The 17941-nt window shown below is 40.8% G+C and overlaps 1 protein-coding gene across 1 annotated transcript; it reads left to right on the top strand.

Annotated features, from left to right (window-relative positions):
• Positions 1-9392: 9392 nt before the first annotated feature.
• On the top strand, positions 9393-17112 carry LOC122293853 (tyrosine-sulfated glycopeptide receptor 1-like). The gene is made up of 3 exons (XM_043102300.1): positions 9393-9594; positions 15100-16355; positions 17020-17112. The coding sequence occupies exons 1-3, from the start codon at positions 9393-9395 to the stop codon at positions 17110-17112; spliced, it is 1551 nt and encodes a 516-aa protein (XP_042958234.1).
• Positions 17113-17941: the final 829 nt, after the last annotated feature.

A 17941-nucleotide genomic window follows, 5' to 3' on the forward strand; every position in this document is an offset into this window, starting at 1 on the left:
ACAATCCAAAACTTCATTATTTGATCTGCCACATATCTTACATGGAGCCTTGGTGGCGTCACTGATGTTTGGGAGATGCTGCTGTAAGTGATGATGGCCACCAGAAGATTTGGAATTCACATTTCTTGGTGGAACCGAAAGGGTTTCTGTGATTTTTGTCCCTTTTTGGGAAAATTTGGAGAGTTGCCATGAGGAGGGTACCTATTTGATGAAGAGAAGCCTTGCTTTTGCACAAATAATGCAAAGTTGGAGGGATCTGGTACTGCAGCCTATTGTTGCTGCAAAAAAATCTCATGGTTGAGTAGTTCCTCTTACAAATCAGCAAAAGATAGAGGATGTCTCGAGTAGCCAATGAGAATGAGTTCACAAAGGAATGGGATTAGGGATTGAGGCCACTATGGATAAAAGAAATGAGATCTTTATCATCAATGGGCTTCCCTATTGCTGCAAGCTGGTCTGCAAGAGACTTGGCTCCTTGTAGATATTCAGAGCAAGATTTACTGCCTTAAGAGTGACATTGAAGTTGTCTCTTTAAATGAGACACTCAGGATACAGATTGTGAGGCAAACCGACGGAAAAGTGTAGTCCACACTGTTGCGCCTCCGGCCGCCCAGAAATCACACCCACAATAGATAGAGACAATATTTAAGTGGTTCGGCAACTGCCTACGTCCACTGAAGAGGAAATTCGATTTTTCAATATGTTTGTACAATTTTACAAACACTCACAACATCTCTCTATCTCTCTCAAATGGCCTCCGTTCTGGATTTCCCCAGAACCCATTTTCGCCCTCTGCCCTCTGCCTGATCTCTCACCTCAGTGAGGATGAATTTTATTTTCACAACTCATCTCCTTTTATAGGAGAACCATGGGGGACAAAGCTCCCACGTTTCTTGACCAAGAGGGAGGTGTATTTCGGTGCAGCTTGATCAAGAGCTCTCTTGGTCCACATTTGCTGTAGAATTACGGTGCCTAATACAACAAAGAAAGAAACGGTGCACATGTGCAGCCCTTCATACTTGGGTTGATTCAACAATCACCCCCTCCACCCAAGTGTGCCATACCAGGCTGCTTGTAAACTGATTCATTCTTCAAATGAATTCACCTCTTTCTTTGAATGCTTGTCAGCCATGAGAGATCCGCTATCACATGCATCTTCAGGTACGTCTTCAAATGGATATCCAGATGCCTCTCCAAATGCATCTTCAAATGCATCAGCATAGTCTACATCCACGGAGCTTGCAAGGGATTTTCTTCAGAGGAGATTTACTAGTGCTCAATTGCACAATCTCAACTCTCTAGGATTCTTCTTTTGCTCGAGTTCATGAGTCCACACTCATGTACACCTTGAGCAAACTGAGCTTCGCTCTAGGCTCATCCGAGCGAACAATCTGCTTCGCTCTAGCCACATCCGAGCAAACAATCTGAGTAAACTGAGCTTCGCTCTAGGCTCATCCGAGCGAACAATCTGTTTCGCTCTAGCCACATCCGAGCGAACACTTTGAGCAAACTGAGCTTCACTCTAGGCTCATCCGAGCGAACAATCTGCTTCGCTCTACCCACATCCGAGCGAACAATTTGCTTGGTGCCTTTACAGCTTTCAAACCAGGCTCCATAATCCTACAATCACACCAATCTCCAACTTGGAGACTGGTTCTCAACATGCCGAGCTCTATCTCCAGCATGATCCCTTATACAATTTTACAGCTCATGTCTTCAACTTAGAAGACTAACTAAAGTGATGCATAACTTTAGTTCATCACGTACAATGCCCTTAATCAACACATCTACATAGGGCAACACATCTCCCACTGCACTGGGAATCAATGGTCTCGCACAGACCTTGACACATATCAGAGAACCTGTTGCTGAGGTCTCATCTCTGATCTGGGTGACTGACCCTTCATCCTGCTGCTATCTTCAGTCGCATGTGTCCATCTTGTGTGCAGTCTCCGACTTGCATAATCTCCCTTCTTGCAAGATTTTTCTTCATACCGTAGTTCACTACCTTCATTCAGCAGGATACATTTTAAGGTAGTAACCACCATGGAGGTCTGATCGTCTTGGCAGTTCTTTAGGTGTAGATATCCCTGGAACATCTGACGTTTTGTTCTCATCTCTCACACATGTACTTCATGTCGTGGTCTAGGGAGATTTCTTTAGAAAAGTAAAACTGGGTTCCTTTTACTTTCTCATCTAATTCACACGACAATTACCACGAGCCAAGACCAATTAATCATTCGTGACCTTCCAACGCCAAATGCTATTGGGAACAATAGCAACAATCTCCACCTTGTGACTTTGACTGGTCCCACAGCCAAGCTCCACCTCAATGAAGATCTTCATAGCTCCCGCTATCATGCTTCACCATAAAAGCATATCCACTCAGAATAAACTAATTCCAAGCATTTCACTTCGGCCCATGTCGAAAATAACTTTGCTGAAAACTATAGTGTAACTTCCACGTTTGGCTCTCCTGGAAGTTCATCAGCCATCGACATGAATTTCCACCACACACCCTGCATTAATACCAAACCAATGCCTGTGTGTAAACTTGTGGACCTACTAACATTAACACATCCTCTCTCATGGCAACTCATGCCATGAGGATATACATGTCTCTTTTTTCATGGAGAGAGACACAACATTAGCATCAATACCAGTATCTCCATTTACTGACTTGGAGCCACTTGCCGAAACTGCTCCTTGTACTAGCCGTTTCACCAGTCACTAGTATCACTGTTGACTTCAGGGATTGATTTGCCCTTCAACGCCTTTGAGAAAACACTACTGAATGACTGCTGTCTTCAAGCTGTCTTTAACAGCATTGTGCACTGCAAGAAATGCAACGCCATGTATTTCTTCAGTCACCATATTCACAGCATCATTCTCAATTTTCTCCTGATTTTAGCAGTCTCTTGTGGTCTGTCTTGCCACAATTTCTAGCGAGTCATCTGTTGTCCAGATCTTGACTTGCCTCTTTCCTTACAATCAACATTCAGGACCAACAACTCGAGATCTTGCCAGAATCTCTTCTGCGCACCTCCTCATCCAGGATAAGATCTCTTACATTGAGAAACTTCAACTTTGACTTCTTTGCAGAATTACTCATAGCCATTTTCATGACCTCCCAACCTTTTGACCACAACGCCAAATGCTATTGGGCAACAATAGTATCTTCTGCCTTATCTGAAATTGAACCGTTTCTCCACCTCAAATCTGACAAGATTTGAAACCTTACTTCCTGACATTGCTTTAATGAATTTACCGTAGAAATGAATAGTACCTCACTAAATCAGTTCCCAGGAAAGATTGGAGGGTCACAATGGACACACTTAAAATTTCCAATCTCCTAGACAGAACCTCCTTAGACTGAACGTATCCACACTACCACACCAAAGCTTCATCTGCACTTTGTTATTTGCAACTGGCCTTTCAAAGAAAGCCACAACGAGATCCGATGCGGTTCTCCTCTTAATAACAATATGCTCCATGAGTTGTATGACTGCCAAAACCTGCTGATATAACAAGTTAATCAGCATTGTCCAATGATCTGAAATTTGCTCCATCAAATTTCACGATCCCAACTGGCTTAAATTAAGCCCAAAATCAATGAGTCCATCATGACTCCAACTGGCTACGATCAAGCCCACAACTGATCTGCAACACGTGGACGGTTCAGATCGAATGTACCGATGGCGAATCTCAACATTCCCACCGTACGGATGAGTCCGGAATGATCCAAATAGTTTGCCACCACTATTTGATCATCGCGATGGAACTCCAACTGGCTACGATCAAGCCCACAACTGATCTGCAACATGTGGACGGTTCAGATCGAATATACCGATGGCGAATCTCAACATTCCCACCGTACCGATGAGTCCGAAATGATCCAAATAGTTTGCCACCACTATTTGATCATCGCGATGGAACTCCAACTGGCTACGATCAAGCCCACAACTGATCTGCAACACGTGGACGGTTCAGATCAAATGTACCGATGGTGAATCTCAACATTCCCACCGTACGGATGAGTCCGGAATAATCCAAATAGTTGGAAAGCACTATTTGATCGTTGAAATCAGACTCCGGATGGCTTAGATCTAGCCCAACAAAGATCTGAAAATCGAACGGTCCAGATCTCTCTGGTGCGTGTACCACACGCGCCAGAGTACTCCGAGTGCGCGTGGGGGCGCGTGAGCGCGTGCCCTGCACGCGTCTTCAACCCCAGCCGCGCGTGAGGGCACGTGGACGCGTGTCCCTCACGCGTCTTTATCATCTGCCGCTCGTAGGGGCACGTGAGGCCGTGTGGTCCACGCGTCTTCTTCCTCCAGCCACGCGTGGGGGTGCGTGGCGCGTGTATCCCACTTTGTCTTCTTCCTTCAGTGCGACTGAGGCGCATGCATCGCACTCTCCGACTTCCAGGGGCGCGTACGGGCTCCTCCGACATCCGTTTTCGACGCCGTTTGCGGCTACGGATCCGTCTTGATGAGAGGAACATTGTGGTGTGATCAAAAGTTAATTTTGATCAACTGTAATTTTCTGGGTAGCACGAACCGAAGCTCTGATACCATTTGTTGCGCCTCCGGCCGCCCAGAAATCACACCCACAATAGATAGAGACAATATTTAAGTGGTTCGGCAACTGCCTACGTCCACTGAAGCGGAAATTCGATTTTTCAATATGTTTGTACAATTTTACAAACACTCACAACATCTCTCTATCTCTCTCAAATGGCCTCCGTTCTGGATTTCCCCAGAACCCATTTTCGCCCTCTGCCCTCTGCCTGATCTCTCACCTCAGTGAGGATGAATTTTATTTTCACAACTCATCTCCTTTTATAGGAGAACCATGGGGGATAAAGCTCCCACGTTTCTTGACCAAGAGGGAGGTGTATTTCGGTGCAGCTTGATCAAGAGCTCTCTTGGTCCACATTTGCTGCAGAATTACGGTGCCTAATACAACAAAGAAAGAAACGGTGCACATGTGCAGCCCTTCATACTTGGGTTGATTCAACACACACTTCTTGAGATGTATTTAGTTTGAAAACAATGGACACAACAGACTCGGACAAAGTCATGTTGATCCAACCAAGAACATGTTGGTCCTTTTTCACCCAAGCAGAATGTGCTGGGTTTGGGATCTATTTGCCTCGATCATTAGCAAGAAAGGGATGAGGGCATGCAGGTTCTCAGAACCATCCAAAATGCCCATCATGTCATGACTTCTCAGAATAGAAACCATCTGAGACAGCCATTGGAGGTAGTTGCCACCATCTAACTTCGCACCAGAAAACCGTGTGAAGGAAGGAAAAACAGTTGAAGAATGAGATGCCATTTTATCATGGCAAAGGAGTGGACAGAGGCGTTGGCCTAGCAGTGCTTTGATACCATGATCAAGATTATAACAGAATGGTGATCAACTTGTTCAAAACCATGAATTGTATTTCATAATATAGAGCTGTACAGAGTACAAGGAATTGGAAGATACAATCTCAGGATTTGCAATATAATACTATTCAAGGAAACAATACACGTAATAGATTATACATTGAAAAGGAAAAACATAACTTGCCATACTAGGATGATACTCAAGATCCTGGTAGTTGATCATCGTGATCTCCAAACGATTTTGAGTTGATATGTTGCATGTTTTTTTCCATATAATTAGGCTACTCTTCACTGGGAGATACTCTTAACAATATCTTGCATGTACGTGGAGTATGATGATTCATCTTGGTTGGTTAATGATTTCTCTGTCCATATTCCAAACCAAAAATCGGAGCTCACAAACATGAAAACATGCATTTTCTTCTAACTTGTAATGAATGAAGGGGAAAAAAAAGAAAAAACTAAGCCACATTTGAATTTTTACTTTAAAAAGACCAGTTAAGGTTACAATCTGAACTCTCTGGAGTCATATGAAAAGGCCATGAAGTACTCCCTCCGAGTTGATTAATATGAGATCTCATTCCCTACTTTTTTTATACTCAATCCAAAGGTATTATATAATATGTGGAAACCAGTCTAGCCGCTACAAGGGTATTGTATTTATTTAATAAATTACACAATATGCAGAGATTACAAGGGAGGGAGTCAAAGCTGTAACGAGGGAGAGAGTCACGATAGTAAAACTGCAATGCATATCTGTCATATAAATGGTCTACATTTTTTGTCTTAGTTTAAGTTGAAAACAATGACCTCAATGGACTGATATTATTAGTCACTCAACTTTGGTTCTTTGATGACTCTGCATAAAATTAAGGGCAATCTGGCACCCCCAGTTCCATATAAATGTCCATATATTAGTAACTGCACCATTGATATGAACATTTAGGATGAGAAAGGTGGACTTCCATGCAATTCCATGGTTTGATGTGAGTGTGGTGCTTGGCTTGTTTACAGGAACTTGTGAAAATATGGAGTTCTTTAATTCCATACCATAATTCAAAATTTGAATATTTTGAGTTATTGTTGATGTTATATACTATGATTCCCACGGTTTCCATTCCCTGTAATGCTTTGCTTGTTTACATGAATTTGGACAAGTGTGTACATGGTTCTTTGATTCTGAACTCTAATTAATTGGAGGTTTCCGGGTCATCCGAAAAAGTCAAATCTCAAACGATCGACTTTTTGGACAGGAGGTAATACAACTAGATAAGCAACTGGATTGACTCGTTTCAAAATCTCATACAATCCTACACATGCAACGGAGACTCAACTTTCCTTGCTTACCGAATCTCATAAACGGTGGATATTTCAAGCAATGGGAGTTTAATACTTTTGGTGCTTCAAATGTCACTAAAACATTGGTTTTTTCTCGAAGTTTCTTTGTAAGTAGTTATCGCACAGCTTTTCCTTATCGATCCAAATCTAATTTTGTACCACCTTCGGGTAGTTCGACCTGTCATTTTAATTAATTTCAATAAATAATAAACTACATTAGCTGCCCTCTATACATGATTTATTTATGTAGTAGTTAGCATGTAGTAGTACCAGCAGGGTAGGAACTGCACATTAGCCTACTTTTATATATTTGCGACGACCTTGAAAATAAGTAATGAAATGATCTCCAAAAACTTTTTTATATATATTATTATCTATGTGGTCTAACCTCCCTCAGCTTTCACCCTTGTAGGATTAGCTCATTGTGCAATTTTTTTAAGAATAAATTGTGTTAAAGATTTCCCGTCCACAATCACTACCATAAAATATTTATTCAGATACGCATCTTAGGGGCTCGTTTGAAACAGACTCTGGAACTTGGAATTATTTCTGCGACTCTCTAATATTCAGTGAGTTTATTTAATTGAAATATGCGATTTTAATATTGTTTAATCTTCCTTTGGAAAACTTCCACGTTAAATATATATATATTTAAAAAAAGGAAAAAAAGAAAAGAAAAGAAAGCAGAGTAGGTGAAATTGCAAGAAAAATATCTGGCTCTTGTGCAATGAATTAGCTCGCCTCAACCGCGTGGGCAAAGTTTCTGGTGAGCACTCAAAACAACATACGGGCGAGCAATATATCTTGCATACGGGCAGCAGACATGCATGGTGAGCAATTGGCTTGCCCGCACATTAACATCGGGCGACCAACGAATCGTGTCACTAACTCATTCCGTGCAATAAGCTCGCCCGATGCAACGAGAAATAAGACCAATCTAAGTGTCAATATTGAATGACCGTTATTTGCCTATACGATCCGACGATTTATATCATCAATACGTTTAGTAACGGACGTATACTGCCTGAAACTGTTCAACCAACCATGACCGTCGTCCAATGGTCATTAACAATTTTCAAGTCTCCTATCTTGATTGAAATGGTGCTTCGACTGTTTTTCAAAAGTCCCCTATCTTGCTTGAAATGGTGCTTCGATGTCTGATAAGGACATGCCCAATCGGAAATAAATATACATTTTTCTTTCTTTGAAGTGTTGTGCTTCCATTGTTATCATGCATGTTCTGTATTAGTGGTCTTGAGATACTATAAGTGACAATATGTGACACGACCTATGAATCTAACATGATGAACACGATATAAAATTAACAAGTTTAGATTTGATGTTAATGGATCTAGATCAAAACGAGTTGACTTTTTCAAAATTACAATTTTCTTATTGTTGAGTTGTAATAGTATTGGTATTTTTTAGTATGGTTATGTTTTATTCTTGATATTGTAATTTTATACTTACACTCATATTTATTAGTGTAAAGTTTGTAATATTATTTTTATTATATGTTAAATTTGCAAAATAGATATATTTTTTGTTAGTAGGTGGCCGTATTTTTTTAAGATATTGTGGTTGCTAATAAATATTGATTTTAACTTTTATATAAAATTATGTTAATAAGGTCAAATAGTTTATGTTTGTTAGTTCAAAGAAATTACATTCAACGAGTTTAAATATTGAGTCATATCATGTTGACCTATTTCTAATTAATTATTAAACAGATCAAAACAATAGTAACACAACATGACCTGTTATCTAAATGAGTTGGATTATGGTTCGAAAGTCTGACACATTTAGTTTAACGGATCGGGTTCAAGTTTATTTATATAGCCGAATGTTTATGACTTGACACAATTTGAAAACAAGATTTGCCACCCCTAAGATTTTCTAGAATGTGAAAATCTTGGTATTCCAATATATATGATTTTATTAAGGCATAACGCAATCTGCAAATTACGAAAAATCTTCTCTGGGCTTCATTGTATTCCGTAGACAATCTTGCCTTAAACCTTTACATACCAATTTGTTCTGAGTTGGTGGGGTGAAATTGATTTAAGGAAACTTGTACAAGTAAGCATGTTTAAAGTAAAGGTTCAAGTTCGTACTAAACACAATAAAAAATCCGCTAAAAATTGAATAACGTTCACAAGACGTTCTGCGCAGAAGTCTTGTTCATCAGCGACTTATTTATTAATGAAGTCATATGAAAGACGATGAAAGATAAGGACAAAGATCTATTTATATATGAGAGAGAGAGAGAGAGAGAGAGAGAGAGAGAGAGAGAGAGAGAGAGAGAGAGAGAGAGAGAGAGAGAGAGCAAAGCATGCACATGATCACGTAATTCATTTTTCTATCCTTTCTTCTATGACTGTTTATATTCGTAGTCAACTTCTCCAGCTAGCAACTTTAGGGTAGAGATACTTCCAATTTCTGAGTAGTTACAAAGAGATGCACATGACCAAATTCATTTTTCTATGCTTCCTTCTTGGACTTTGTTCTTTATATAAATCCTTAATTTGGTCGACGAAAAGGCTAAAAAGAACCAGGCTTTCTTCTCGTTGTGACAAATCAAACAGGAACCAATTAATCCATGGCTGCTCGTGATCTCCTCTTCAACTTGTTTCTCATTGGCATTTTCTGTATTAATCATGCATGCAACCAGATAGACCGCGACTGTCTCTTGTCCTTACCCTTCTCTCAGGATTTCTTCCAGAAGATCTCTACGGTGCATCAGAATTAGAAGAAATCTCCTTACCTTCTAATAACATTTCAGGATCCATCAGCAATAGCATTGTGAACCTTACCAAACTCATCAACCTTGAGTTATATGACAATGAATTGAGTGGAAAGCTACCAATGTGTTGGGAGCTGTTTTTGCCCAGAAACGAATCTAAATAAAGGAGGGACGAAATTTAACGTGGTTCGGCAACTGCCTACGTCCACAGAAGCTGTAAATTCACTATGAAAATATTTTTACAGAAACTCTCTCTCACCCACTCTCTGTTTCTCTCTTCTGTCTCTCCCACTCTCTGTCGGCACGCTGCACTTTCGCTGCGCTTTCTCTGATGCTTAAGCTCTCCTATTTATAGGAGAGCAAATCAATATGCAGCAATTTGCTGCATGATTTTAGGGAGGTGGGGAGGTGCCTAACAAAAGCACCGAACCGTGCCTTTGGTGCCTAACATGCCAAAATAGTAAACGGTGCATGGCACCGTTTACTTCTTTGTCTCCATCTGCAACAATCTCCCACTTGGAGACAAATGAGTCTACATATCTTCATAGCAATTATCACAGCACTTTCAAATCATGCCTTTAAGTACGGAGGCCAACTGAAGCTATACACAGCTTCAGTTTGTCAGCAGTAACTACTTTTGTAAACATGTCTGCTGGGTTTTCTGCTCCTCGAATCTTCTCAAGTATCAGTTGTCCACTATCGAGAAGAGATCGGATAAAATGGTATCGCAACTGTATGTGTTTTGTTCTGGAATGAAAGGCTGGATTCTTTGCAAGAAAAATAGCACTCTGACTATCACTGTGCAGAATGCCTTTTTCATTCTTCTTTCCCAATTCCTCCAAGAATGACTGCAACCAAACCATTTCCTTCCCTGCTTCAGTTATAGCAACGTATTCAGCTTCTGTAGTTGAGAGAGCAACTATCTTCTGTAACTTAGAAGCCCACGATACAGCTGTACCACCCAGCGTATACACAAATCCAGTAGTACTTTTTCTGCTGTCAACGTCACCTGCTAAATCAGCATCTACATATCCCTGTAGTTTTAAACCTGCTTTTGTAAAGCATAGTGACGTATCTGAAGAGCCTTGTAGATATCTCAAAATCCACTTAACTGCTTCCCAATGCTGCTTTCCTGGATTACTCATGTACCTGCTCACAGCTCCCACTGCTTGTGCAATATCTGGCCTAGTACAGACCATGGCGTACATAAGACTACCAATAGCAGATGCATAGGGTATTCTGTTCATGCATTCTTGCTCTTCCTCCGTCTTTGGCGACTGATCCTTAGTTAGTCGAAAATGACTAGCTAAGGGTGTGCTCACTGGTTTCGCCCTGTCCATGTTAAACCTTTTGAGCACCTTCTTTACATACTCCTCCTGCGAGAGCTTGAGAGTATTATTAGACCTGTCTCTAATAATTCTCATACCAAGGATTTGTTTTGCAGCACCCAAATCCTTCATCTCAAATTGCTTTGACAACTGCTTCTTCAGTTTATTGATCTCCTCGATGCTTGACCCTGCAACGAGCATATCATCCACATACAACAGTAGGATAATATAAGAGTTGTCAAAGTTCTTCATATAGCAACAATGGTCAGCCTGCAGTCTTGTAAATCCATTACTGCACATGAAGTTGTCAAACTTTCGGTACCATTGTCGTGGAGCTTGTTTTAGGCCATACAAGCTCTTCTTCAGTTTGCAAACTAGATTCTCTTTTCCCTTCACTGAGAATCCTTGTGGCTGGTGCATATAAATGTCTTCCTCCAAATCACCATGAAGGAATGCAGTCTTCACATCTAATTGCTCTAGATGTAGATTCTCTGCAGCCACAATTGCCAACACTAGCCTGATCGTTGTTAATTTTACAACTGGGGAGAAAATGTCTGTGTAGTCGACACCTTCTTTTTGTTGAAACCCCTTTACGACCATTCTGGCTTTGTAGCGCTTGCTACCATTGTGCTCTTCCTTAATTCTGTACACCCATTTGTTGTGCAAATCCTTCTTGCCTTTTGGAAGCTTAGTTAGCTCCCATGTCTGATTTGACATCAGTGACTTCATCTCATCTTGCATGGCTTTCTCCCACTTGATCGAATCTTCAATTTGTAGAGCTTCATCATAACTTTCCGGTTCACCACTATCTGTTAGCAAGATGTAGTATAGAGATGGTGAGAACCGCTGTGGTGGCCTGATTGTCCTTGAAGATCTTCGAATAATAGTGAGTGGTGTACGTTGTTCGATCTGTGGATCATCATTCTCTTGATCCTCATTCTGATCAGTGTTGACTCGAGTAACATCAAAGTCAACAACCTCAGGTTTCTTTGGCTGCTCCTCAGGCTCAGCTTGTGACCTAGCTTTGTACAGAATCTGCTCATTGAAAATCACATTTCTACTTCTGATGATTTTGCGATTTTTATCATCCCAAAATCGATAGCCAAATTCTTCATCACCATAACCGATGAAAAAACATTTTCTAGATTTGGCTTCTAACTTGTTACGATCAGTAGAATCTATGTGAACATATGATAAACAGCCAAAAACTTTCAAATGGGAAAGATTTACCTTCTTTCCGCTCCAGACTTCCTCTAGTAGATCGAACTTTAAGGGAACTGAAGGTCCCCGATTAATCAAATAGGCTGCAGTGTTAACTGCATCAGCCCAAAAACATTCAGGCAATCCTGAATTCAGCCTCATGCTTCTGGCACGTTCGTTGAGAGTTCTGTTCATGCGTTCAGCTACGCCATTCTGCTGCGGTGTCCCGGGAATAGTCTTCTGAAATCTAATCCCATTTGCAGCACAGAATTCTTTGAACCCTCCGTCGATGTACTCTCCTCCATTGTCTGACCTCAGACATTTTAACTTCAAGCCTGTTTCATTTTCAACCATGGCTTTCCATTTCTTGAAAGTATCAAATGTATCAGATTTATTTTTCAAAAAATAAACCCATACTTTCCTGCTTGAGTCATCAATAAATGAAACATAGTACCGCGATCCTCCAAGAGAAGCGACTGGGGATGGCCCCCACAAATCTGTGTGCACCAACTCCAACTTTGTAGATTTTGGAGTTCTACCATTTTTCAGGAAACTAACTTTTTTCTGTTTCCCAAAAATGCAACCTTCACACATGTCGAAATCAGTTGATTCCAACTTTGGTAACTTCCCCTTGGATAATAGAATTTTCATTCCTTTCTCACTCATGTGACCAAGCCTTTGATGCCATAGGTTGGCATTTGCATCAGCAATTGCAATAGTATCTCTAATACTTGAAGTCATGTATAGAGTACCTGTTTTTGTGCCTCGAGCTACTACCATAGCTCCTTTTGTTATCTTCCACGTGCCACCGGTAAATAATACCGAATGCCCATCAGCATCAAGTTGTCCTACAGAAATCAGGTTCCTCATGAGCTTAGGAACATATCGCACCTTCTGTAGCAACCATGCACTTCCATTGGGCAGATTGATTGGTACATCTCCCATGCCTTCGATTTCCAACGCTTCACCATCTGCTAAGTACACCTTCCCGAAATCACCAGAGACATAATTCTGTATGATTTCTCGGTGTGCTGTAGTGTGGAACGAAGCTCCTGAATCTAACACCCAAGATTCAATTTGATTGTCGACTGAAAGAAGTAAGGCATCTTGTAGATCTTCTGTTGTGGCATTAACAGAATCATGCTCATTCTTCTTCTTTGCTTCTTTGCAGTTATTTTTGAAGTGGCCAATCTTGCCACAATTCCAGCACTGTACTTGTTTTCCGGACCTTGATTTACTTCTGCCTCTTCGGGACTTTGATCTGCCCCGATTTGAACTTCTACTGGCTCATCTACCTCTCGTCTCGAGGTTTAAGGCAGAACTGGAAGTTGATGCTTCTCCTGTATCTCTTCTGCGAACTTCCTCACTAAGAATATGGTCCCGGATTTCTTGATACTTCATCTTTGTTTTGCCATAAGAATTGCTAATAGCTGTTCTCATGGCCTCCCAGCTTTTTGGCAATTGAGCCAGAGCAATCAGTGCACGTACTTCATCATCAAATTCAATCCCCACTGAAGCTAATTGATTGATGATGGTGTTGAACTCATTCAGATGCTGAATGACTGGAGTTCCTTCTGCCATTCTCAAGTAGAATAGCTTGTACATCAAATGCACTTTGTTATTGGCTGATGGCTGCTCGTACATGTCTGATAGAGCTTTCATCAAATCCGCCGTGGTCTTCTCCTTTACCACATTGTGTGCAACTGATCTTGACAGTGTTAGTCTAATGACTCCCAACACTTGTCTATCAAGGAGACTCCAATCTTCATTGCTCATGTCTTCTGGCTTTCTTACTAGGAGTGGAAGATGTAATTTCTTTCCATAGAGATAATCCTCTATCTGCATTCTCCAGTAGCCAAAGTCTGTACCGTCAAATTTCTCGATACCAGCACCTTTAGCTTCTTCTCCAGCCATGAGTTCAAATTTAAACAAAGATCACCGTTACGTCTGAAATACTCGAATTAGCTGGAAACGAGTCCGGAATGATCCAAATAGTTTGTCAGCACTATTTGATCGTCGCGATGGAACTCCAACTGGCGTGATCTAGCCCAAAATGATCTGCAACACGTGGATGGTTCAGATCTAATATACTGACGCCGAATATCAAAATTTCGACCTTACGGATGAGTCCGGAATGATCCAAATAGTTGGAAAGCACTATTTGATCGTCGAAATTGGACTCCGAATGGCTTAGATCTAGCCAAAAACAGATCTGGAAAAACGGACGGTTCTGATCTGTCTGGCGCGTGAGATACACGCGCTGTACAGTGCGCATGGGCAAGCGCGTGGCGCGTGAGATACACGCGCCTACAGTACTGTGCGAGTGGGGGAGCGTGAGGCGCGTGTGTTACACGCGCTGAACCTCTCTAGGGCGCGTGGGCTCGTGTCTTTCACGCGTCTTCAACCTCTGTCGCGCGTGGGGGCGCGTGAGCGCGTGTGGAGCATGCGTCTTCAACCTCTGTCGCGCGTGGGGGCGCGTGAGCGCGTGTGGAGCACACGTCTTCAACCTCTGGAGCGCGTGGGGCGCGTGGAATTGCAGCAGATGCACGCGCCGATCTTCTAGGGGCGCGTGTAGCCTCGTCCGATCTCCGTTTTCAATTCCGTTTGCGGCAACGGATTCATCTCGACGCGAGGAACACCGTGGAGTTGTCAAAAATTGATTTTGAGCAACTTGAATTTTCAGACAGCTCGAACTGGTGCTCTGATACCAGTTGTTGGGAGCTGTTTTTGCCCAGAAACGAATCTAAATAAAGGAGGGATGAAATTTAACGTGGTTCGGCAACTGCCTACGTCCACAGAAGCTGTAAATTCACTATGAAAATATTTTTACAGAAACTCTCTCTCACCCACTCTCTGTTTCTCTCTTCTGTCTCTCCCACTCTCTATCGGCACGCTGCACTTTCGCTGCGCTTTCTCTGATGCTTAAGCTCTCCTATTTATAGGAGAGCAAATCAATACTATGCAGCAATTTGCTGCATGATTTTAGGGAGGTGGGGAGGTGCCTAACAAAAGCACCGAACCGTGCCTTTGGTGCCTAACATGCCAAAATAGTAAACGGTGCATGGCACCGTTTACTTCTTTGTCTCCATCTGCAACACAATGGATATGGGAAAGCTCTCCAAATTGAAGCATCTACTCCTCTATACAAACTTCTTAACGGGTGCTCTGCCGCCATCTCTAATGAATTGCACAAATCTCGTGACCTTGAATTTACGCCACAATTTCTTTGGTGGAGATATCTCCACCCTAAACTTTTCTACTCTTCATCAACTTACTATACTCGACCTTTGGAAAAATGAGTTTTCTGGCACTTTGCCAGTGAGCCTTTTTTCATGCAAGTTCCTAAGAGCAATCCGACTTGCCAGTAACAAACTCGGAGGACAAATTCGACCAGAGATTGTTCAATTGAAGTTCTTAGTTTTCCTTTCACTCAGTTACAACACATTAACCAACATCACAGGAGCAGTCAAGATTCTGGCACATTGCAAGACTCTCAACGTACTCCTCCTTACTGGAAATTTTCTGAACGAGGCCATTCCAACAGATGACAGCATAGTTGGTTTCGATGGATTCAAAAGTCTCGAATATTTGGGTCTTACTCATTGTAAGTTGACTGGTCAAATACCCACATGGCTATCTAAGCTTAAGAACTTACAAGTCTTGGGTCTAAGCTTCAATCGTATCACAGGCTCAATTCCTGGTTGGTTGTCGACTCTTTCGAGGCTCTTTCGTTTAAACTTATCTGATAATCTGATTTCAGGTGAATTCCCAAAAGAAATTTGTGCATTGCCAACGTTAGTATCAGACCAGGCTCCCATAGACGATAGTTCTTTGATTTTATCCATTTTTGCCACAGTGAATGGTACCTTTCTTGAGTTCAGTTCCCTCTCCAACTTGGGACCATGGATATCCGTTGCAAACAACAATCTTAGTGGCAACATTCCCATTGAGATCGGTCGATTGAAGCAGCTTCATGGATTGAATTTTAGCCATAACAACTTCATAGGCAACATTCCAGACCAAATATCAGAGCTTACAAACTTAGAAAGACTTGATCTATCTGGAAACCAATTGTTTGGCGAAATACCAGCATCGCTATCAAGGTTGCATTTCTTGCATCAGTTTAGTGTTGCAAACAATAATCTCCATGGAGCTATACCTTTAGGCACTCAACTCCAGAGCTTTGACGCCTCTGCATATGAAGGCAATCCTCAACTTTGTGGTGCCCCTCTTCCCCATGAGTGTGCCTCTATTATTGGTAACAACAACGACATTCAAAAGGACAAAGATGGACTTGGATTTCGATGGCTTCATATTAGCACGGTGCTTGGCTTCATTACAGGATTTTTGGGAGTATCTATTCCTTTATTTTTTAATAGTATTAATAGGAGAGTTGCATAGTTTACATATGTGTCATTAGCAATGTGTTTGTTGGGCCGAGCAGACGATGATCAGCAATAAAAGATATATAATTGTCCAAAAATAATTGATTGATGGCGGAAATTAGCTTCATTTGGTTCCAAGCTTTACCTAAGGAATTAGTCTTATTAACAAGCAATTTATTAAGCTATATTTATTTGATAATATATTAGATCTCTTTTAAAATCTATAATTAACTAAATGAAATATATTTAAGAAAAAAATCAATGGTTGGTGCATACACAGTATGTACGTACCTAATTCATGTACTACTTAAAATCTTTTAATATAATTTACTGTTATACATTATTTAGAAAACTCAAAACTTAGTTTATTCTTCACTTATATTTCTCTTATTAATTCATACATAACTCCTTTCCAAAGTATAGACTCATTTCTCTTATTGATTTTGTTTTTCTTATATTTTTACTCTGTTTATGTTAGACCCTCCAAAATTATAATCCTGGCTTTGTCCCTGACCAACACCAGCAAGAACAACTATAGCAATATCCAAAGTAGTTCGGATCAGACCAGATGGAGATGGAGGAATTTATATATGGATAACTACTCATTGATTTTAATTTTAATTTTTTGGTAGATAGTCAGATCAGACCCAATGGAGACAGAGGAAGCTGTTCTCCGATTGCCTCCTTTCCCTGTTACCACTATGCCAAATCCCACCCCAAAATGAGTTCAAATGCTACTATATTTTTTTGTTGTATATTTCTAATTCTTATTCTTCTTTTATTTTGCGTTTAAGTATATGATGTTGAATATGTAATCAGAACCAATTGTGGCCCCCTGAAATGAAAACGTTGTCATATCTGTTTTATAATGCTGGCATTGCATGCCTATTTATGACTAGTATAATTTCGATGGATACATAACACACACACACACACACACAAAGACACTTGGAGCAGGGTTCTCGAACATATTTTGTTGTTTACCACGCGATTCTCACTATCTAGTGAAATACTCCATGATTCTAAACGATACAACTCCATGAGTTTTTCTATAATATTACCAATTTAATCAAACTTTTACTGAATTTCTTGTTCAAAGAAAGGGAAAAAAAAAGTTTGAGCTTTGTCTCTCAGTTTATGGTTTTCATTGAGCTCTTTCTGATCATTTTTATGTGTGATTTGCTCGACCATGTGAGGCTGTTGCATGACGTCGATCAGTTGAGAAGGAAGCAAAATGGGACAGATGATCTTATAGCTGCTAGATTCTAAATATATTTTTAAGATAGACCTTTTATTGCATTCCTTCAAAAAAATTTCCGCAGAGGGTAAACCCCAAGTTCCATTTTCAATGAATGAATGTCGATTCATTTTGATTTCTCAAGCCAACACAAGAACCAACCAATATGATAAGATGTCTTCAGGTTGTTATGTCTTCAAGTGCCATTTTGAAATCTGTTGTGTACTATGGTAGAAGCGGGTGATTGCTGGGCTACAATTTCTTCATAGATATTGGTACCTGCCCTTTAATTATTCATTGGTTGTAATCCAAATATT

Source organism: Carya illinoinensis, chromosome 14 (assembly GCF_018687715.1).
Source record: "Carya illinoinensis cultivar Pawnee chromosome 14, C.illinoinensisPawnee_v1, whole genome shotgun sequence".
NCBI classification, from domain to species: Eukaryota; Viridiplantae; Streptophyta; class Magnoliopsida; order Fagales; family Juglandaceae; genus Carya; species Carya illinoinensis.